General features: G+C 36.9%; 2 protein-coding genes across 6 annotated transcripts in view; both read left to right on the plus strand.

Moving 5' to 3' along the window:
• Positions 1–23,140, plus strand: part of PPP1R3G (protein phosphatase 1 regulatory subunit 3G) — a 1,059,979-nt gene that overhangs the window by 254,069 nt on the left and 782,770 nt on the right. The gene's annotated exons all lie outside the window — the stretch shown is intronic.
• FARS2 (phenylalanyl-tRNA synthetase 2, mitochondrial) overlaps positions 1–23,140 on the plus strand; it is a 258,123-nt gene that overhangs the window by 163,222 nt on the left and 71,761 nt on the right. For all 5 annotated transcript variants that reach the window (XM_063298847.1, XM_063298851.1, XM_063298848.1 and 2 more), the window contains exon 7: positions 17,936–18,087. In XM_063298847.1, coding sequence (XP_063154917.1) covers positions 17,936–18,087 — 152 coding nt within the window. The remainder of the gene's footprint in view (positions 1–17,935; positions 18,088–23,140) is intronic.

Genomic DNA, 23,140 nt, shown 5'->3' on the forward strand with positions numbered 1-23,140 from the left:
AGAATGATCAGAGAAGCAATAGTCATATTGAGTTTCATTAATTATGTTTTATGTCAAGAAATAACAGGTTAGGATATTGAATCTTGGAAACTGAATAATTAAAACTCTGGCTCTTATTTATGACTGAATTCATTAAAGTGGGGTCTCTTTGAGTTGTTTTTATCAAAAGTCAAAACTAAGAGGCTGTCATTTTTCCAGGTAAGCCTGGCACTGAAACATCCATCTGCTCTTTGTTAGTAATGTTTTGAAATACTGCTTTTCTTCTCAGCCTCAGTGAGTTTGTGGACAGCCTAGTTTATACCTGACAACTACATGGGGAAAGAAGCTATTAACTTCATATAAAACTTGGTGTTTAGAACCCATCTGTCACCACAAACTGAATCTACAGCATTTCTCTCATGTTAACTTATTTAAGCAGTAATATATTCAAGCAGTAGGCTAATTCAGCTCAGCTTTCCATGAGTTTCAATATGCATCTCTAATTTTATCCATTTAATCAATATTAACTGAAAAGGGCATAGAGGTTGCACCTTTATATGTGTTGTTCTCTAACTATGGTCAGGCTACCAAATGACTATGAAGAAGTAACCGATGGTTTTCACAGACACATGGAAAAGCATTTACGACTCAAAAAGGAATCAATCTGTCTGTCTCATCTTAAACAGCTTGAAAAATTGCAAGAGGGAGGGTTGAGGGATCAGCTGGATGTTGAAAGAATAAAGAAATTAGATGAATAAAATCTGTGGACTTGCACTACACCCTCAGTCCTTGGGCAAAATCTTAAAAGTTCTAAAGGATAATATAACTGGTTTTGTAATGGGAATACTTTTCTTACCTGGCTGGAGTCAGCGTGTAGCACTCAGGCATGGATATCAGTAATACTGCTGATCCAAGTACAATCCCTAAGCCACTCTTTTTATTTTGAATTGTAAGAAGGAGAATGAAGAATTGTATATGTATGTGGGTAGGGATAATTTTCTTGTTAATGCCATGGATATTTCTCACCTCAGAAACCACTATTAAAAGTGCAATGAAATGTAAATGTGGTGCATACTACACTATTATCATGGAGATGAAAGTCCTACCAAGATCTTAAGATCTTCGAAGCTAGAAAGAGTTTATAGTTCCAGATGTTATGAGATAACTTGAAAGTTACACCTACACTATTTTCCAGGTGACAGAGGTATCTGATGGACCTATGAGCTCCAGGAGTGGGAGGGATCAGAAGAAGCATAGTAGTGTTACAGAAGGGAAGGGCAGTGCAAGTAAACACAGTTACAGATCCTATAGTCCCATGAAGTTTGAAGCTAGTGCAAACTAAAGGAAGAGATGAGATAATATATTTCCTACAGATCTGTGGTTATAACAAATTATCCAGCTTTACTAACATCTTCACTCTATCAATATTGTTAGATTCATGGTCATTTATGTTCAAATAATGCTAAATATAGTGCTAGAAAAGTTATAGGTAACTTCAGTGTCTTCAGCAAAGGATCATTACCTTGTCATGGTGCTGGAGCTTGAGCACCTCAATGATGCCATGAGCTAAACCGTGAAGGGCCACCCAAGACAGGAAGGTCATGACAGAGAGGTCAGACTAAATGCGATCCCTGGGGAAGGTAATGGCAACCCACCCCAGTATTCTTGCCGTGAAAACTCAATGGATCAGTACAACCAGAGATATGTCGGTATACCATCGGAAGATGAGACCCCCAGGTTGGAAGATGGTCAAAATGCTACTGGGGAGGAACAGAGGATGAGTTCAACTAGCCCCAGACGTGATGACGCAGCTAGCTCAAAGCCGAAAGGACAGCTAGCGGCCGATGGTGCTGGTGGTGAACGGCAAATCCGATGTGCTAAGGATCAACACACCATTGGAACCTGGAATGTAAGATCTATGAGCCAGGGCAAATTGGATGTGGTTATTAGTGAGATGTCAAGATGAAAGACAGACATTCTGGGTGTCAGTGAACTGAAATGGACTGGAATGGGCCACTTCACATCAAATGACCACCAGACCTACTACTGTGGACAAGAGGACCACAGAAGAAATGGAGTAGCCTTCATAATTAATAGTCAAGTGGCTAAAGCAGTGCTTGGATACAATCCAACAAACGATAGAATGATCTCAATTCAAATTCAGGGCAAGCCATGATCCAAATATACACCCCAACCACAGATGCTGAAGAAGCTGAAGTAGAGCAGTTCTATGAGGATCTGCAGCACCTACTGGACAACACGCCTAAAAGAGATGTTATTTTCATCACAAGAGACTGGAATGCTAAGGTGGGCAGTCAAATGACACCTGGAATTACAGGTAAGCATGGCCTGGGTGAACAAAGATATCAAAGGCAAAACTGAAATACTTTGGCCACATAATGAGAAGACAGGACACCCTGGAGAAGATGCTGATGCTAGGGAAAGTGGAGGGCAAAAGGAAGAGGGGCCGACCAAGAGCAAGGTGAATGGATGATATTCTAGAGGTGACGGACTCGTCCCTGGGGGAGCTGGGGGTGTTGATGACCTACAGGAAGCTCTGGCGTGGGTTGGTCCATGAAGTCACGAAGAGTCGGAAGCGACTAAATGAATAAACAACAACAAACTTCAGTGTGGGCTTATGTAGGCCACACCACTAGGAGACAGGCCTGCATTAAAAAGAGACATTATAATTTAACTGTATGTTGCAGAATATGATGATTACATACCACCACTGGTAAAATTGGCTTTGAGAGAAATGAGTGTATGTACTCAAATCAGCCATTTTGGTCACTATTACCTCAGAGGATAGGTAGTCCTGATAACTTCAGATATATAGATAGTCCTGATAATCTTCAGCTAGTTTTCTTCATACAGTAATTCATGTTTGTCATTTCAGTTTATCATTAGCATTATTTCACAATAAAATATATGCATTCTCAGATATTTTCATCAGAATGCAGTACGATGCTTAAATGGTTTTAATTTATTATGCTTTAATTTTTAACAGCACATCTATTAAAAACAAATATGCATCCGTTAGTATGTAAATTGAACTTGGATGCTTGAAATAATGAAGTACAACCCACAATGTGATTTATTGGTTAATTAGCTTTATTGTAACTGAGGATATGTGCAAAGTGTCTGAGTTTTGTAAACATGTGAGTACATGTGTCAAATGAACTCAAACATTTTGTAGATTACAAAAAGATGTCATCCCACAAGCAAGTTTCCTACATGCATTTTTTTCATTCCATGGTGACAGGCTCCAAGGTTCTTCTCAGTGAAAACATTATCTGCATGCATGAAAATTATTGTGAGAACTTTTGAGGGAAGTTAGTAACATACTTAAGGAGGCACTTGTGTAAAAAATATACAGCTGATTCCACTCATCCATACCATCCAGATGACACAGGCAATGAATTTCCAGGTCCTAATCAATGAGCTGAAATGCTTCTTTTTTTCTTTATAGACTGCAGTCAAACTATCAGGGAATTGTGAATTTTGTAATGGATGTGCATAGAAGCAATCTCAGGATCAGTTCCAAAATGTTAATTTTAAGCTTGTTATTTTTAAGGGTTTTACTGAATAATTTACGTTCTGCTTGCAATTCTTTTTCTAACTTAGTGTGAATTGCCATTATGACAAATGAATTGGAATGGTTTTCATGTTGACAATAAAATAAATAAATAACACTTATCAGCAGTGGAGAATGGCCCTATAAAATGGACTTTGCAAAATTAAGTACATTAATCAAGTTGGCTGGTACTGAAGAAGTTTGATATACCCACCCTTTAGTCCTATTTGTAAATGACATTTGGCATTCAAAATGACCCCTTCCTCAGATTGCCTAAAACACCTACCCATTGGATGGCTGCTGTGGTTCATTAAATTGTATAACATGGAATGAGGGTTCCAAGTTTAAGCTATGAGACATCATTTGTATTTTATTTGACCTCTTTTATTCCCCCACTGCAATACTTTTAGACAGAAACCTTATTGAGGAGTATTTTGGTTGGGGTGCTTCCAGGTAAGGATCTATGTTAGACTAGACATCCCTGAAGGAGTGGGGATGGTACTGTGGTGGAGGTCAGTGACCAGATGGTGAATTCTGTCTGGTGCAGTCTTTCCAGACAAGGAAAGATTGTGAGATTGCCCACTTGTACTCTGGATAGCTGCTGCTCATGAATAGACTGCAGGAACTGAGGTATTTGTGGTCAGCTCATGAGTTGAGTGGCTGGAAGTCAAGGAATCTCAATCAAGCTCACAGCCATAATGCAGCCTACATGGACACAAGGTTCGCAAAAGCCTCACATTCTTAAACACTTTCGGGTGTAATTAATTTACAGCTAAAGAGAGATTTTCTGAGCAGCAGGATAAGAGAATTCCACTTGGCGAGTCAACATTCTTTCTGGATTAAAAAGGGAAAAAATGTGTTTCAAAGAATTAAAAACATAACAAAAGCTTAATGAAGAGTGGATATAAGAAAGTTTAAAAAGGAGAGGTGACAGTAATAAAGGGAAAAAAACGTGTTTCAAAGAATTAAAAACAACAAAAGCTTAACGAAGAGTGGATATAAGAAAGTTTAAAACGGATAAAGGTTACAGTAATTTTGAAAGATTACTTTTTGGTGAAAGTGCTTTGAACAAATTAGAATTAAAACAGACAAATGGACTGGGTCTTCATGGGAATGTTTTTTGTTTACTATTAAAGAGTGCAGACAATTGGTGGATTTTACAAAACAAAAGATAAAGGTAATATGAGCCAGATGGTGATGCTGACTGTAACTATAGAGTGCCATTTGAGATGAAAGTATTAAGGGCACAGGAAAACAAAATAAAGGGGGGGGAAAGGTGGGGGAGAACTTGCTTTTTACTTTTTCCCTTGCAATTGAGACACATTAACTTTTGGATTACAATATTATAATGACAACCACCAGAAAAACAGCAAAAACAGCAGAGGGGAAGAGAGGATGGCTACAACAATATGCAGAGAGAGGAATTAGACTAGATTTACTTATTTTCTAAAGTAATTGGGGAAAGGTTGAGGAATTGGGTAATAGGTAATAAATTGAGGAATTGGGTAATAGGTTAGCTGAATCACTTGATACTAAATTGACAGCTTTTGAAAAAACAATGGATGAAAGACTTGTAAAGATGAAAGAAGTAATTAAGAAGATGGAAAGCGCCATAAAAGAAGTGTCTGGAGATGTAAAACAAATTAATGGCAAAGTGGAAATTCTGGAGAGAAGACAGAAGTTATAGACAAAGAGCTGGAAAGAGAATTAGATAACATGGCAGTACTGGAACTGAGAAAGAAGGAGTTTTGTTTGAAATTTAGAGCAATTCCAGAGGATTCTTGTGAAGATATTAGAGAAAATGTTATTAAAGTTTTAGCAATTTTTTTTTATTGGGTTGAGGAGGATACAGAGGGAGAAATTGATAAAGTATATAGAATAAATACAAGATTTGCAAGAATAAGAAAGGGATGTCTTGGTGCACTTTGTCAAGAAGAAGACAAGAGATCAGGTTCTGCAGCAGCATTTTAATACAAGACTGAAGATTGATAATACAGATGTAATTGTTCTTAAAGAAGTTCCTGTTAGAATTTTGCATAAGAGAATTTTTTTTGACTGATAGATTAAAACAGAAAGAGATTCCATTTTGATGGGACAAATTGGACTGTGTGATTTTTACTTTTAAACAGCAGAGGTTTTGAATGAATTCTGTCCAGAAGGTGAGGGAATTTCTAGAAAAATGTAAGGAGTTGAAGGAGATTCAAATGGAGGTGTCAGATGAGACTACAGATGAGTCTACACAAACAGGTGCAGCAGGAAACTGAAAGGGACAGTACTGAACTAGGCACTACAGGTATTGACTTTTCTAAATTTTTGGCTTGATTATGGATTACAAAATAAAGTAGAATATGAACGCGGAGCAAATGCTCCTCAAAAAAGAAAAAAAACAATGTTTGAAAAAATTAAAACAAGATATAATTTGCCTACAAGAGACATATATTAGAAAAAAGGAGATAAAATATTTGATTTATAAAAATTTGGGTGAAGAATTTATTTCAACAGGAACTAAAAAAAGAAATGGAGTTGTTTTGTATATAAACCTCCAACTAAAACCAGAACTTCTACTGACTGATGAGCATGGTAGATTTAAAATCTGTATATATTGGGATAAAATGTTTACAAAACTGAGTATTTGAGCATATCATTGATTCATTGAATGACTGATTATGTGCCATCAAGTCATTTTTGACTCCTAGCAACCACATAGATAGATTTTCTCCATGACGATTTATTCTTAACCTGTTCTTTCATGTCTCCCAATGGTGCACTCATCGCAACTGTAATTGAGTCCATCCACCTTGCTGCTGGTCATCCTCTTCTTCTCTTTCTTTCCACCTTTTCCAGCATTAGAGCCTTTTCCAGAGGGGGGGGGGCTTTGCATAATGTGTCTGAAGTAGGATAATTTGAGCCTAGTCATTTGTCCCTTGAGTGAGAACTCTGGGTTGATTTGTCCAATGATCCATCATTTGTTTTCTTGGCTGTCCATAGTATTCTCAGGAGACTTCTCCAACATAGTACATTGCAAAACTGAAAATATATTTTTTATTATTTTACTATGTTTATGTATTATTTATTACATATATTTATTATTTTTCATGCCAAAATGCCAAAATGCAAAAAAGGTAAAATGTACAGAGGGAAATACGCAAAGTTATTTACTCTAAGATCACTGCACACACAAATGTTCATGTGTGAGCTTTTCATGTGGGCTTTTTCTGATAAGTTTGTAAACAAATGGGACAAGTACAACTACTTGTGACTATCAGAAGAATTCTGATTAAAAAGTTTTGCCCATGCCTAGTTGCTGCTAGGGTTCTTCATCTGGATAAGAGGCATATGGGGCTCAGTGAATTCAATCTGAGAGGGTATTCCCAGTATGTCCAGAGCCAGGGGACAGCGTTATAGCTTTCTGCTAGAAGAGACTGAAAATTATGAAAGGGACTTGGGCGATGGGGGGTGGGGAATCATTGCAGCTATTCCCAACCTGTTGCCTCCCAATATACTGGATGATTCCCAGGATTTCAGCTAGCTTGAGTTGGGGAAAGCTAGGAGAGATGTGTCTTCCTACCACTATTACCAGTATCTGCCCTTGGGCTGAACTTGCTGGGATGCCTGGCCTGGGCAAGTTGGCAGTTATTTGAAATCTCCACTTGTAGATGATCCATCCCAGACTTATAGGCATTTATAACCTTCTTTCTGAAGTCCTCAGAAAACTCTTTCAATCTAGGCATGGTGATACCACACACTTCAACAACAAAGAACAAATCAAACTAAATATCTGAGGTTTAAATAAGATAGTTCCTCTCAGATCCTCTCATTCCAATCATTTGCACCTGATCTGGTGCATCTGATTCTAATTTTAGGTATTTGAGGTAGTGATAAATGTAGGGGTGTACTTACTTTTTCCACATGCGAAATTTGCATTTATGTTTGTTTAAATTACACAATGGGCTACAAAATGTAAACGGCCTGACAATGAAACTTTTGCAAGAAAACAACAAGGCTCAGAGAGCACCAAGGATTCCACATTCCCTTTATCTATCAGTATTATTGAAATGAAGATCAAATATCTGTATCTGAAATATGTTGAAAAAGTAAAAAAAATCAATGGGGTGTATTTACTTTTCCACATGACAGTATTTTAAAGCTTAGCTTTTATTATGGTTGCAAATGTAGCATTTATTTATTTGAATCACTTTTGTGCCATCTTGAACAAAACACATATAAAATACTTACAACACATATAAAATACTTCAAGAAAAAAATACAATAAAATAGTAAAAAAGAATAAAAAGAAGGTTAAAAAGAAAAGAAAAGCAGTCTAATAAAATTCAAAAATCAAGGGAATTTATGTCTGGGGGAAAATAAATTTAAAGACAAGGGTTTTTAAAAGAAGCCTACAATACATTAATCTTATAACTGCTATAAAGAAGGTTGGAAGCTACTTCTTTGTATCTTTTTTCTTTCTTTTCTATTTTTCTTTTACTTTTTTTTCTTTCTTGCACTTTTAGCTTTCTCTTTGATTTCTTCTTTTCTTTTACCCACTTTATATTAGTTTGTGTTAGTTTTTATCTTCTTTTTAAGAAATCTTTAATAAAATTATATATATACAGTATATTAAAAAAAAAAGAGTTTTAAGCCCTGATGTACAAGAGGGGAGTGGTGTTCTGCCAAGTGTCCGGGCAGCGATGAGGTTCTTTTTGATCCAGAGACAATAAGCACACCAGTGAGTAAAGAGATTTTAAACTTTATTATTAACTTAAGCAAACATTTAAACAGAAACACAGTTTGAGCAAATTAAACAGAAGCATAAAAAGCATAGCATAAAGAAAGAAAGATCATAACCTACCAAGCAAGATGATACCTGATCTCCCAAAGGCTGTCAGGAGCCCTTTAATAAGGACAGCAGAGATACCCCAGGGTGGCTCCATTTCCAGAGTGCTCAGCCCTAAGTCTGAGGGGAAGCTTTCCAAGCTCATTTTGCATACAGAGCCCGGTGTCAGGGTCTGTGGCCAAGCTCCCAAACTCAGAAGGCAATCCTCAGGTTTTTATCAAAGTCTGGCCCTAAAATCTCATGACCCTGTTTCCATGGTACAGAGATTGCAGGATCTGACCTTGACTAGATAGGTCCCAGGATCTGAGGCACCTGTTCATCATCCAAGAGCCTGGGAAGCTATACAGATAAGCTAGTGCTAACATAAACAATCTTGGCGTTTTCTCTTCTCTCCCCCATTCAAGCAAAAGTGAAAAGCAACAACTTACTATAACTCAAAATAAATTCTAAGCTTCTTCGTGTGAAGCAGAAAATCAAAATATGTCACTTAAACTCCTCAAAATACAATGCTTTTCTGCATTGCCATTACAAGTGGGCATTCCTAAGCACAGGTGCCATCACAGAGAAGGTCTGCCTTGTGTCACAGCCAGACAGGAATTCCCCGATTATGGCACAGAAAGCAGTTCATCTCTCTAAAGTCAGAGATGCATGGAGGCTGGCTAATAACACACAGAATTATTTCTAACTGTGAAATACATATCCATATATAAAGTCTATGAAACGTTAGCTTGCAACAGAGTATACTTCATTGTGACTAACAAAAGTGGAACCAAAGATAGAAAAATGCAGATAGCAATAAACTAACTCTTAATAACTCTTAAAATTAATGGCAGAAAACATTGTGGTAAGCCACATTCTTAGTTTAGACAGTAAGGAGAGGCCATCTGTTTTATGTCATGAACATTGCAACTTAAACAAGTCAGGGCATTACATGTTTTATTTATTGTATATCTCTCTTTCAATTCAATTTGAGCACTCAGGGTTAAATGGTTCACCCAAGGCAAAGTATGAACTCAATTCAGTTGTGACTCTTATAGAGATGGACAGGTATATAATTTTGGTTCATGTCATTTCACCTGTCTATTCTATCAAGTTTTCTCATTAATGCACTCTTCCCCCCAAAATTGGATAAAATTCTTATTGAAAGAGCACTTTTGGTCAAATGTAATAAATGTTATTTTCTTTCACCAATCATGCCCCAATCAAATTTACTAAATTTAATAGTGATAGCTCCTCAAAGCAGCTAGAAATCTCAGTGTTAGCATGGGTAGTGCTGTGCATATTGAAACTGGTTCTGCAAATATCTGGAGAAAAGATGGAATACGCTAGGCCTTCCAGAGGCATTTCTCTTCCTATTTTGAATACATGGGTCACCAGCTACAGCAGTAATCAGTTTTTTTAGTCTCTTTAGCCATTGCACATTCTATAATTTGGTCCAGTTTTGTTCAGTTTTCTGAGTTATTTTGCTAATAGGCAAAGTTCCAAGCCCCTGTACATTCTTCTGTTGGGGAGAATAAAAATGGTTACTGTTGAGGAATGAACTGAAGAATTATGTTAATGCCCCAAGAAATGGAACTGCAGGTAAAATGGACAGCAAGGAAGAATAGACTGAGGCATTTATGATAGCTGGCTTTAATATTAATATTTTCAATTTTCATTTTCATTTTTTTTTTGTTATCCATGCTTGGGAAACAACTTCATTGCCCAAGTTCTACTTTCATTTTCATTCAAAATGCTGAGCTAAAATATTAATGTTCTGAATATGGTGGGTACCAGTCACTGATGGCCAAATGTATTTTTGCTCTATATAAGTCCTGCAAGGTTTTTTTAAAAAGCTGTAATTCTATATTGTTTCCATATATGCTTTTTTAAAACTTTCAAAATATACCCTTGAATATATACTTAATATATAAAATATTTTTATCTAGGTATATTTTGATGTATTTAAAATTCCAAGAACCCATCACATTTGTGAAAAAAAATTAAACTGTGGCCTGCACATTAATTTAAGAACTATGGATTATTTAACTAAAATCTATGTCACTTCTTACAGCAAAAGCATGGTATTTTAGTACTGAAATCTGCAAATAATTCCTTACGCCTCTGCATATCAATGACCATTGATTGGTTTCTTACGCTCTCACCATATATTATTCTTATAATTCATGTACTAATCGTTAAATCTGACTATACATTGAAATTATTTTTATTGTGCTGCTTTTTTTCTCTAGATACTTGAGATGTATGAGGATAAATCAATTTTCTAAGTGGCCAAATTCTAAGTGGTGACTAGTATGGTTGGATGCTTAATGGTTAGATGGGCCTTGCACTAAAATTGTAATGCAGTCCCTATGTGAGAAATGGTTGCCTGTAGTTTCCACACTGGCATGCATTTTGTATGGGAACGATAGGATATGTATGTTGTTATCCCAATTAGTAGTTCACATCCACTGCTGCTGAGCGCCATTCAGAGCATTTTAAGCCTTGAAATAACCTCCTAGGGAACAAAGATTTAATGACACTGTATAGTGTAGAATTGTCCAAATATTAAGAAATTTACAGATGCCCAGATGTTTTCTTACCCTTTGACTCATTTTTCATTGCAGTTCCAACAAGGTCCAGAGCAGTGAACCAAACTATGTCTGCTGGAGAAAACAAAATGTTTAGTTACAGCAGTTGCCTCAGTGACTCTGAAACGATTATATTAGCTCAGTAATTGGGGAATTGAGATGCTTTTACTGATGCTGTTTGTGTTTGTATGTTTGTTTTTGCAGTAATTTGTATGTAACAAAATATATGTAAAGTATATGCAAAATCACACATCATGTTTCTCCAGATAGATGGATAATTATAATTGGAAGGAAGGAGAAATATGTTTAGTTCTATATGACCAGTGAGATATTTCTCCTTAATCAAGCCAAATGACAATTAACTTTGTTCTGATATGATATAAATTTAAGACAGAACATTGTGTGTTAACGTTATTCAGTACAAGTACATTTTCCATTAATTTTGATTCAGTCTCTGTTTCACTCTAGAAAATCTAGGTTCAGTGCTTATTGATCTATATAAGGACAGAAAAAGATAATTAATTGGCACAAGGCAGTCACAAAAAGTGATCCTAAGGTGCTTCTAGGGGCAAGATAGGAACTGGGAGCTTTTGAGTTCATAGCTTAGTCTAACAGGTGCTATATTAGCACTCTGTGAATTACGCATTTGTAATAAGTTCTCAGATATGAATGAAGACATTCTTCTCTATATAGTATTCTGTTTGTTTTCAGTGAATAAACATTTCCTTCTTTTTATAGAGAGCCAGTTTGGTCTAGTAGTTAAGGTGCTCGGCTAGAAACCAGGAGTCTGTGAGTTCCAGTCCTGCCTTACTCAAGAAAGCTGGCTGGGTGACCTTGGGCCAGTCACTCTCTCTCAGCCCAACTCACCTCATAGGGTTGCTGTTCTGGGGAAAATAGGAGGAGGAAGGAGTATTAGGTATGTTCGCTGCCTTGAGTTATTTATAAAAATAATAAAGGCGGGATAGAAAATAAATAAATATGTCACTTGCATGATTTATAGCAGACTTGTTGGGCTTCCCTGTAATCCAATTTTGTCTATTAGAATTGAATTGGATCCTCTGCTGTTTTATTAATGCCACATTTGAATAGAATTTGGATATACTGTATGTACTTTTAACATTCCAGACTATGGAACCTCTTACCTCAGAAGACCCAAATAGCCCTTCATTTTGGCTGATTCTCAGTATTTGGTTAAGGTATCATTTTTTCACCAAACTTTAGCCAGATTTAAGACCCCCATTCTTTTTTTTTTTTAATGATACAGTTTTAATTCCCTGCATTGAATGTTGCATGGAGCAGGGGGAATATAGGATGAATTTGAATAAATAGAACATGTAATAAATTAATTTCCAATATAAAAATATGTAATGTTTTAGGGCAACACACTTGGAAATATATACAGATAACATTTTTGCCGTAAAAATACAGTCCTAATCATAGCACTGCTTTATATTGGTAGTATAAATCACACAGCTCACATGAGTTTTGTGGCCATGCATTATCTATAGAGGCTCTTCAACATGCTGCAATAGTATTGGTGTACCAAAGGATCATTCATACACTCTGGTATTTCATCAAGAAGTGTGTGATGGCTTTATCGAGGCTTGAGTTTTGCAAGTACTGTAGAGGCGATGAATTTGTTTGACAAGTTTATTCATGTAACAAGTTGGATAATCATTTGTGATTCACAATTGGAATCACTGTGGGGTTGTTAATTTAAAATTCTCACAGTATTCCTTATCAGATATTCATTAAAGTGTTTGTATCATGTGCAGCCAGGTCTGTATAAATCAGTACACTGTAAATTTACACTTCTTACAAGTTTATTACTTTATCAGGTATTCACTTAGGATTTCACTATTCTGTCATAAAATATTTCCCAGGCATAAAATATATTTTCTTATTGAGTTAATATATTGTATTAATCAGACAGTGCATCAGCTGCTGTGGGCAGAAAAAGTAAGAAATATTGTTTACCATTGAAGCAGCTGGGGATCACTTGGTAGGGCATAGGGCAAAAGAGGAAACATGTTAACATGGATGTAGGCTGGAGGTGGATCATTTGTAGGATGAAGTTGACAGGCTGGAGAACACTTTTTTTGTTTTCTACTTCATACTGCCCATCTTGGCTGGTTCCTCTAGCTAGAGAAAAAAGGTTAAAAATAAAAACTGGGCAGGGCCATCCTCCTCCCCCTCCTCCTCCTCCTCGGTTGGTAATTGTGTGTTTATGCATAACTGTAAGCCAATATTGTTTTATTTACGGTTTGTTTAATAACTTATTAGTTTGTAGACAAGCAAGCTAATTCCAGTTTGTTAAGCCAGTTATGATTTGTTTTCTCTCTGTCTGTTCCAGTACCCAGATGGATCTCGAGTCCCCCATCAGTAAAAGGCTATTCTGCTCCTGTTTATGTGGGAGTGGGCTTTTGTTTGACTGTTTATTGTAAAGCATGGGTTTTTTACTTGCATGTTTGTAAGGTGCTGATGGATGCTGTGTGTTCATGAATGCTGTGGGATTTGTTTGTTTGCTTGTGTATTTCAGGGTCTTTCTTTTTAAAGGAAGTATATGAAATTTGTAATCCAACTTCAAACTGTGGCATTAGATTTAGATTTGTTGTCCAAAAATAAATCATAAATTGTTGCGTGACATGGGTTCAGATGTTTAAACAAACTGTAATTAGGTTAAACAAAGCCTGGATTTATGTTATGTGCAAACTAGCCTTCTGTGCAGTACACAGTCACTGTATTGGTAGAGGTTTGGAAGCCAGTGCTTGAATTATTTTCAAAATGTCCAATTCCAGTTTTGTGAACATTGAATTCGTTAATAGTCTCAGTGAAAATCATCTATTTTCTTGTGACTATTTTAGCACAACTGTATCAGTGTGTATATGTGTGCAGCCAGATTGCCCAAATCTAAAGGATTTGTTTCATGTTCATGAATGTTTGCCCTTTAAAGCCATTTTATTTTCTTTCCCCCACCCCCTGCCTCATGCTTCTTTCTTTTTCTGTGCTTTTGTAATCCCAGACGTTTGGTAATACTGTAAGGAGTATGATGATGTAACAATGCTTTTCAATTAATCTGAGTTATCTGACAGCTTCAAAAAGCTAATCTGAGTAGAGGCAATACTTCCTATCCTTTTTATGAATGGACTTTATGACTTCATACAGAGGGGGAGTATAAAGAAGTATCTTCCCTGTATTTGGACTGCAACAGGTAGCCATATCTGATTTGTGGCAGGATAATGTCATTATATTAATGATGTGATTTAGGTATGGTGGAATCACACAGGAGGGAGGGGGGAAGAAGAAAAATAAAACTTATTTCCTTTCCCTTGTATGATGGGTGTTTATCAGTACAGTATTTTTTGTCATGCCTACCATTCTGCGAAGCTACTGTTTACGGTGGTTTTAATCTGTGTATAATATCAGCAGGTTCCATTGCCAGTGTTTAAAAACTGAGTGGTAATGATGAAATTGAAAAAGATAATATATATAGTATATTATATACTAATATATAGTATAAAATTTATACTTGATTACTCTGGTATTTTTATGAAGTTTTTTCCCCTATTTTCCTTTTTTGTTCTTTTTTTTCCAGTAATTAGCTAAGGGGTACATTCAAAGAACCCCTTTATATGTCCATGCTGTGTGTGTGTGTATATATATATATATGTGTGTGTGTGTGTGTGTGTGTGTGTGTGTAATTGACAAGTATATACTGCAATTATGTATAGTCAATTTCAGGTGGTCCAGGTGGCTCCGGACTGAAATATTTGTGTTTTTCTGGGCATGGACCCCAAATACATGTGTTTTGTCTGGAGATAGATCCAAAGCACAAGCAAAAGTGTTTTTTGAAGGGGTGGGGGGAAGAACAGGTGAAAAATTAGGCTATTGGTATCAAGGAGGTAAGGAAAGGAAGATGCTGGGAAGATTGAGGAGGGCTAGGTGGGCTGGTTGTATGTGCTGCACTTAAAATCAGGGATATTGGTGGCATGCAGTGGCAGCTAGGGGAGGTAGGTAAATGACAGCATTGGAAGATGAGGAGATGGACAGGCTGGCCATTTGAGTATGCCATGTTTGAAACCAAGTACATTGGTGTGGTGGTAAGGTAAGAAAGGAAGGCTCTGGGAAGATTAGCAGGAAGGCAGGTGCATAGGCTATGCAAGAACGGCCATGCTCTACTCTTCCTGTAAGACCCCTCCAGATTTTGTTTTAGCTGAAACCTGGAACAACCAAAATGTTTCCAGTTTCAGTGCTGCCAAATCACAATCTACCTGGAATGATTCAGCCAAAGGTGATAGGGCCACCCCAGGCGACTGTTGGACTCTGAGTGGACAGGTCCTGGTGAATTGCCTGGGGTATAGTCTTGTGCGATTTACCTGGACTGAGTTTGGTTCTGTGACCCCTAAGGATGTGGACAGTATACTCCAATCAGTCAGTATGGCCACATTTCTGTTTGACCCCGGCCCTTCCTGGGCTGTTAAAGACAACCTGGGAGGTGATCAGGGGATGGGTTCATGCAGTGGTATAAGCCTCTTTGAGGGAAGGGAATAGTGGAGGCAGCGGAGGTAGTGGTGTGCCCCATTCTCAAGAAGCCATAGCTGGACCCTTCTATTCTGGGTCAGCCAGTTTCCAATCTCCCCTTTTTGAGGAAGATTGTGGAGAAGATCGTTGGACAGCAGTTGCAGATAATCTTGAAGAAAAGAGATTATCTAGACCTGTTTCATTCAGGTTTCAGACTGGGGTATACTATGGATGCAGCAATGGTCATACTTATCAATGAACTTTGGCAGAGCCAGGAAGGGAATGGTGTATTCATCCTTGTGCTCCTTGATGTCATGTTCACTGTTTCAATGTGCACTATACATCATAACGTTTCACATGCCATGGCGCTGACGCGCGTTTCTGTTTGAGAGGGAGCTGCTGTGAAACCTTGTACCAAGCTCTGTATCTATGTTCATTACAGTGGAATGTGTTTGGGTTATGTGCTCTCTTCAAGGACTTTTCCCACAGACCATCAGAAGCCATTAGGTGCACCTGGGATTGTGAACTTGGGAGGATTCTACAGGGGGAGGGATCTCATTTGCACCAAGGGTTTTTAGTTTGCATTTGGCACGCTTTTATCATTCTCAGCTTTCTTTGTGATCCTGCATACTATTCTTTAATAAATCAGATATCTTTGAATTCCTGTTCATGAGTCTGAGAGTGTTTTAGAATAGGCATTCATTACACTTGATCACATCCTTCCTCAGTGGTCAGTCTCACTCAGTGTTGATAAGGGAGAGATTGCACGCACAGTGCCTTACTTGTGGGTACCTCAGGGTTCAGTGACCTCTCCCCTCCTGTTTGACATCTACATGAAACCACTGGGTGAGGTCATCCATCAGTTTGGGATTTGGTATCATCAATATGCTAATGATACTAAGCTATACATCTCAACCCCAGGCTGCACACATGAAGCTGTCACTGTATTGACCCAGTGTCTGGAGGCTGCTTGGGTCTGGATGGGGAGGAATAGATTTTGGCTCTGTCCTGATGAGACTGAATGGTTGTGGCTATTTGGCCTCCCTGGGGCAGGGACATTTCCATCATTGCTCATGGATGGGGTTGCACTTCCCTGTTCAAGACTGGTGCACAATGTAGGCATCTTTCTGGATTCATAGCTCCTGCTCAAAGAGCAGATGGCAGCTATAGCCAGTTGTGCCCTTTCCTCAACTGAGAGGCCCTTCAGATGGTCATTTATGCCCTGGTCACTTCATGACTGGACTACTGCAATGTGCTCTACATGGGGCTGCCCTTGAAGACCATCTGGATGCTACAGCTGGTACAAAATGCAGTGACACAAACAGTAATGGGCACTTCATGGTATGCCCATGTGACACCATTGCTATGCGAGCTGCACTGGTTGCGAGGAGGCTTCCAGATGTAATTCAAGGTGCTTTATATGCAATTCAAGGTGTCACCACCTATAAAGCCCTTCGTGGCATAGGACCTGGTTATCTAAGGACCGTCTATCTCCAATTCTTTCTGCCCACCTGGTGCGCTTATGCAAAGAGGTTCTCTTCAGTTAAATGCTGCCATCTTGTGAGACTGAGGAAGTAAGCCTTCTCTGTCATGGCCCCCACCCTCTGGAACAGCATCCTCCCAGAGATTTGGACAGCACCTACTCTCATAGGGTTCCAGAAAGCCCTTAGGACCTGGCTTTGTTCCCAGGCCTGAGGTTAATGTGGGTGTGACTTACTGGTCAAGCTCCTCTTGTACTGTTGTTGTTGTTTTTGTACTGTTTGTACTGTTCGTTGTTTTAGTCTGGGCTGCTGGTTTTTGTGGGGTTTTTTTTTCATGGATTTTGTAAGTTGCCCAGAGTCTTCTGGAGTGGGTAGCCAACTAACCTAACCTAACCTAACCCTAACCCTAACCCTAACCCTACCCTTACCCCAACCCTAAACTTCCAAGCCACAATTGTGTTTATTTCTGGTTTGAGACAAAATACATTTTCTATTTTGTGCACACTCCTAATGCTCTGAAATTTATCTTTAAATCTCTTACTAACTTAGGGGCATTAAAATCTACTAACAATAGGAGCAGAGGTGATGTCTACTCTTTGTGTGTATCTACATATATTAAACTCATACAGATTGAAAAATGGTTTTCGAACATCAGAATGTGAACAGCTAATCTGAATTGTGGCAAAGCTAGGTGAAAATATATGTGCTTAAATAATTAGTTTATTTAAATTTAAATTTAAAAGATTGTATTTTTAAGATGCAATATTATTTTTAACCTTTATAGCTTTTTAACCTATGTTGTAATCAATTTAAGTTATTATGATTATAATGAAAAGTAGATAATAACATTTGCAAATAAACACAATAACTTTATAATATTCAGAGCAATCACTGAATAATTTGCCTATTTTTATTATATTCTCACCATTTACTTCAGAGCATTTAGTTTTCATTTTTCTTATCTTTGTATTTTTAGCCTTTCAGTAAATATCCTCCTGTAATCAATGATATATCTTTTTGGGTGCCTTCTGAAAGATACTGTGAAAATGACTTCTATGATTTAGTCCGAACTATTGGAGGAGACATGGTGGAAGAAGTCAAGCTCATAGATGTATTCACACATCCAAAGTAAGTCTAATATATTATATCATGGTGAAGTATTTATGATCAATGTTTAGAAATAGTTACTAATATTCTTAATACAGGTAAACATTCCATAATGTAGGAATGGATGATTAAGTACAAATAAATGTAAATATTAATTCAGTCAATCCATTTATATTGCCATTCACTTGCCAAGTGACTCTAGATGTCTAACAAGTTAAAAACATCAAAATTACATCTGCCATGAAAAAAAGCTACAACCATTTCCATGTATGAATCAGGCAGAGAGGGATGTTGCATGCTACAGATGCCCTTCAGATCTGTGAAGTTCAACTTTGAAAATTTCCCAGAGAATATGGCAGTAGCTGAAAAATTTGCATCATGAAATCCACACATCTAGAGGATATCCAGATTAGGAAAGGTTGGTCTAGAAAGAAGAACAAGCTGATTGGGCACGATTAACACTTGTTTAGTAGAAAATGCATCTGAGGTGATAAATTTATGATGATGGCAGGATGGTCAAGGAAGATATGGTACAAGAAACCAGCTCAACTGCTTGTGGGCAAGCTCAGGTGCAGACATTGTTAGGTCAAGATATTAAGATCAGAGGCCAATGAGCAATTTGAGGTTTTCATGAGCAGATTATGCAGGATCTGGTAGAAGAGCTACATCTCTGAAAGGAAATTATAGCCATGTGTGCAGATTGTAGTTTGAATCATGAATGGTTGGGTTAAAGGCCCACTACTGATGGTATGTCTATCAGATGTGGGCACCTTTAAATAGTTGCTCATAGCAGCCTTTGCCATGTGATAAGCTGTTTTATGCATACTTCCTATAGCTGAAATTATATGTTCTCTAAATTTTCAGAGACATTACAAATAAAAATTACAATGCCCACAGCTATTTCAGAAAGGGGTGAAGAAAATTGTGTATCTATTGTTTATAGTGAACCAATGTATGTCTATTAAAGGCTCAACTCACATAAATGCCATTGAGAATTATTTGAAATGACTACCTCAGGGGAATATAATTGAATCAGCCAAACTTCTAAATATATCCTGGATTCATTTTATCTGTCTTACATTAATGACCTTTTTTTTTAGGATGAGAAGCAATAACTTGCCCAATAATGTTGTTTCATGGCTTATCAGAGAGTTTAATCTTAGAAGCAAACCACTAATGTATAATGAAAGCCTTGGGGTCTTTTATGTGTGGTGGAAGCATCTCTGGAAGGAGGCAGTTAACAAATAGAGGAACAGGGGAAGAAGACTAGTTAATGTTCATTTGCTTTTTAGTTTGCAATATCTAGTGCACGGGAAGCTGAGCCTAGAGTTGAGAGGCTTGGCAGAAAAAAAAATGTTTTCTACCACAGTCATCCATGCATAACCATGCAATTTTTATTTGTAATATCTCTGAAAATTTAGAGAACATATAATTTCAGCTATAGGAATTATGCCAAAATGATGAAACATGTATTGTGACATCATAGTGTACCCTCTAATCTTTTGTACTTGGGTTGTGACATTGCGTGCAAGGATATCAGGGGTAGAGTTAGGGTTGTGACATTGCTATGTACACGTGTCACTTCCCCTCCCCTTGTCATCTCCCTTCAGACACCCATGTTTTCCACAGTTGTATGAAGAAGGGTACAAAAGAATAAATAGGAAGAAATAGACAAAACTCTAATCCAGAAATGAAGTGGGCTGTCAGCAGTACAGTATATAGGAAGAAAAATTTTAATCAGAACAACTAAAATTAGTCTTTCAAAGATGCCATAGGATATAGCAAACAACAAAAATTATTTTATCTTTGCTGCATCACCACAATCTTTTAAAAAGGCATTGAATGAAGAAATCTCTTTTTAGCTTCTTACTTCCTACAAGCAGAATTGCTTATTGTAACTGTCTGAAGCAAATATTTACACTGGGAAAAGAAAAGCTAATGGCTGTCATTGTTTAATTAGATATGTTATTATTCTCAAAACTTTTGGATGCATCTAGTTTTAGGATATAAAGATCTCCGCTTTGAATTCACATATTTCTTGGTGGGATGGAACATTGGCAAGTGTTATGTGTTAAATGCAGTCATCTATTCATACCTTTTGATCACCAGTCTTCAAAACACTGTTTTATTAGTTTTCATTTCTCCTTACACATTTCTAACAAGTTGTTCTTTTCAAATATCCTAAGTAATTTTTTTTAAAGAAATGGTGCTTCAATTTTGCACTGAAAAAAAAATTTTTTTTTTGCAATCCAAGGTAAGAAAGCAACACAATTTGTGTAATGGTTGCCTATTCTGACAGACTCAGTCTCACAAGCAGGTGCTTAAGGATAACTGATTTATTGAGAGAATAGTATGCAAATACAAAGAAAGCTGAGAATGACCAAAAGCGCGCCAAATACAAACTAAAAACCCTCACTTCAAACCCGATCCCGCCCCTCGCCTCACCATAGAAACCACCCCCTCCCAGGTGTTGGTAACCGTTACACATCGACCTGAGAAAGTAACCTTGAACACATGTAATAACCCAAACATACATTCCTCAGTAACAGTAAGGAGATTACAGCCCGGCACGGCTGAAACTCTCCTCCCAGCAAATGACAGACACGGATCAGGAAATTGACATGAGAAACGTTACGATGTATTCAGACCATCGGAACGATGAACATGACAATTTGCTATTAGAATCACAAAAATGAAAACATAATCAGTTCAGATTTTCAGCATCAATTTTTAGCATTTAATTGTTCATTCTGAATGCACAATACTTTGCAAAAAGTGTTGCCTTAACTTCAGTACTTTGTTTCTCAAACAAACCACCAGAGAAGAAGGGAATGAAAAGAGAATCCAACAGGCACTAATGTAATCAGTGTGGGATTTATATTATAAATTATATTACAGCTTTCTGAATCATATGATATTTTCTAGTATGGGTATTGGAACTATTTTCTTGTGTCTTTTATCTTTTTTTAAAACTCTTCAGAAACCTATCATATTTAAAGCAGTATGGCAAGAGTACAGACAATTTTTTAGAATGCATGTGACTCTTCTATTTTATCATCTCACTTCCATAATGGAAATGAACATACATGCTGGCCCAGAAAATGATGCTGAAAGAGGATAAGCTAAATCATTTGTTTCCACAAAGAAGTAATGTTATCTATTGGGCTTTTAGTCAGAGAAGTTTGTGATGAGGGAAACAGTTTGAAGAAGCAAATGGATAGATGATAGCTATGTTCTGCTGTTTTACTCCAGTTTTCCACAGGAATTGGCTGTTTACAGTAGCATTTGTTAAATACCATAATTCCCATGTTGATCCTTGTATCCAAGAATTTATGTCCTGCAATTACCTTAGGGGAAGAAAGAAACAATGATAGGAATGTTGTCACAGACATTCGCGTGTCACTGGAGAAGGCTACATCCTTTTATGGACCCTTTTGTATGATGTGTGTATTTTTCCAATGGCTCTTTGTGAAATTGGAGAGTATTGTCTTAAGCACTCGTATGCAGTCAGCGATAATGAACTGACTGCCAGGAAGAGACACTTCATATTAAAATAGCTTTCTTTTTCTTCTTTGCTACTCTTGTACTAGGCTGCTTTCCAACTGTTGTTTCCCAAGTCAAGTGGAAGTAAGTGGGAGGGGGCTAGCCCAAGGTATAGGACCATGGAGGAGAGTTGATGAACAAAGGAGGAGTTAAAGAGACTTTTTTCCTTAATTTGTAGTTTATATTTTTATTTTATTTGTCTCAAAACATCTGCGGTATCTCACGCTTTTCCAGAGAGGTCCAAGTGTTTAAGTCATAAAATATACCAATAGAGAAGAAAAATTCATTGAGCAAAATAGCCTTTGTGAATCACCAATTTTAAAGGGGCTAAGATCTCTAAGAGTAGCAGAGGAGAGATAAGAAATTATAAATCTATGTAAACTCAGAAACTGATAAGTCCCATAAAATAGTATTTTTATTTTAGATGATGATGATAGAGAACATTAGAAGAAAGCAGCTGTTAGGACATTATCTGAAGGGACTAAAGATTGTTGGGAGAAAAGGGAAAGAATATGAAGTCCATTTATTTGATCAAGGTTAAAATAGATGGGTTATCTCCAGTAGTTTTTAATGTTTTTTTGCTGACTAGGACCAGATGGTGATGTTTTAAAGGTTTTGTTTATTTATAAGATATATGGGGAAAAGAGTTCATTTGTGCATTTTAAGTTTATTTGATTAAGACTAAAATAGTGTTAAAATAATGCTGATATTTCTGGTAATTTTTATTGGACTTTTACTGATTAGGTTTGACTGATGTGGTTTGGGGGACTTTCTTTAAAGACAGAAAACGAGATATAAATGCAGAAGGAAAGATTTTAAGTTGTTTTATTAGATTTAGTTTGTAATAGACATGTTATGTCTGATGTCTGATATGTTGTTATGTCCTTAATGGACTTTTGCTGATTAGGATGGAGTGATGAGGCTTTAAATAACTGTTTATAGAGAATGGAATATGGGATGAAGAGATGGTTTGTTGTATTTTAAAAGATGGTGATAAACTGTTGAAGTTATATATACTTGCTGGGACGAAGGGGAAGGTTACCTCCTTCCCTTCCCTTCCCTTCCCTTCCCTTCCCTTCCCTTTTTCTTCTTTTTCTGCACTTTTAATTTAATTTTATTTATATATTTGTCTTATCCTTTGTAGATTGTATTAGTTTTATCTGTATAATGTAATCTTTAATAAAATTATTATTAAAAATGCCTTCTTAACGTTATGTTTGTATGATTAACTGTTACAGCTATTGAAATTATCAAATGGGTTAATGCTGTTTTTCAATATATGCATGCATATAAAAATCATATTTAATTAATAAATTATAACTGCCCCAGAAAACCCCCTAAGGATTTAACAAGGAAAGAATTCTATTAAGCAGGAAAATATTATTCCAGTATCTTAGACACTTGATCATTTAAACATTAACATGAACATGTACTTAGGCAACTGGAATATTGCTGATTTAGATAGTTGGAAGTTGCATATCAGATCATTTGTTTTAATAAAAATTAATTCACTGTTAATCTATAAATTAAC

The sequence above is a fragment of the Candoia aspera genome, chromosome 3, assembly GCF_035149785.1.
Source record: "Candoia aspera isolate rCanAsp1 chromosome 3, rCanAsp1.hap2, whole genome shotgun sequence".
NCBI lineage: Eukaryota > Metazoa > Chordata > Lepidosauria > Squamata > Boidae > Candoia > Candoia aspera.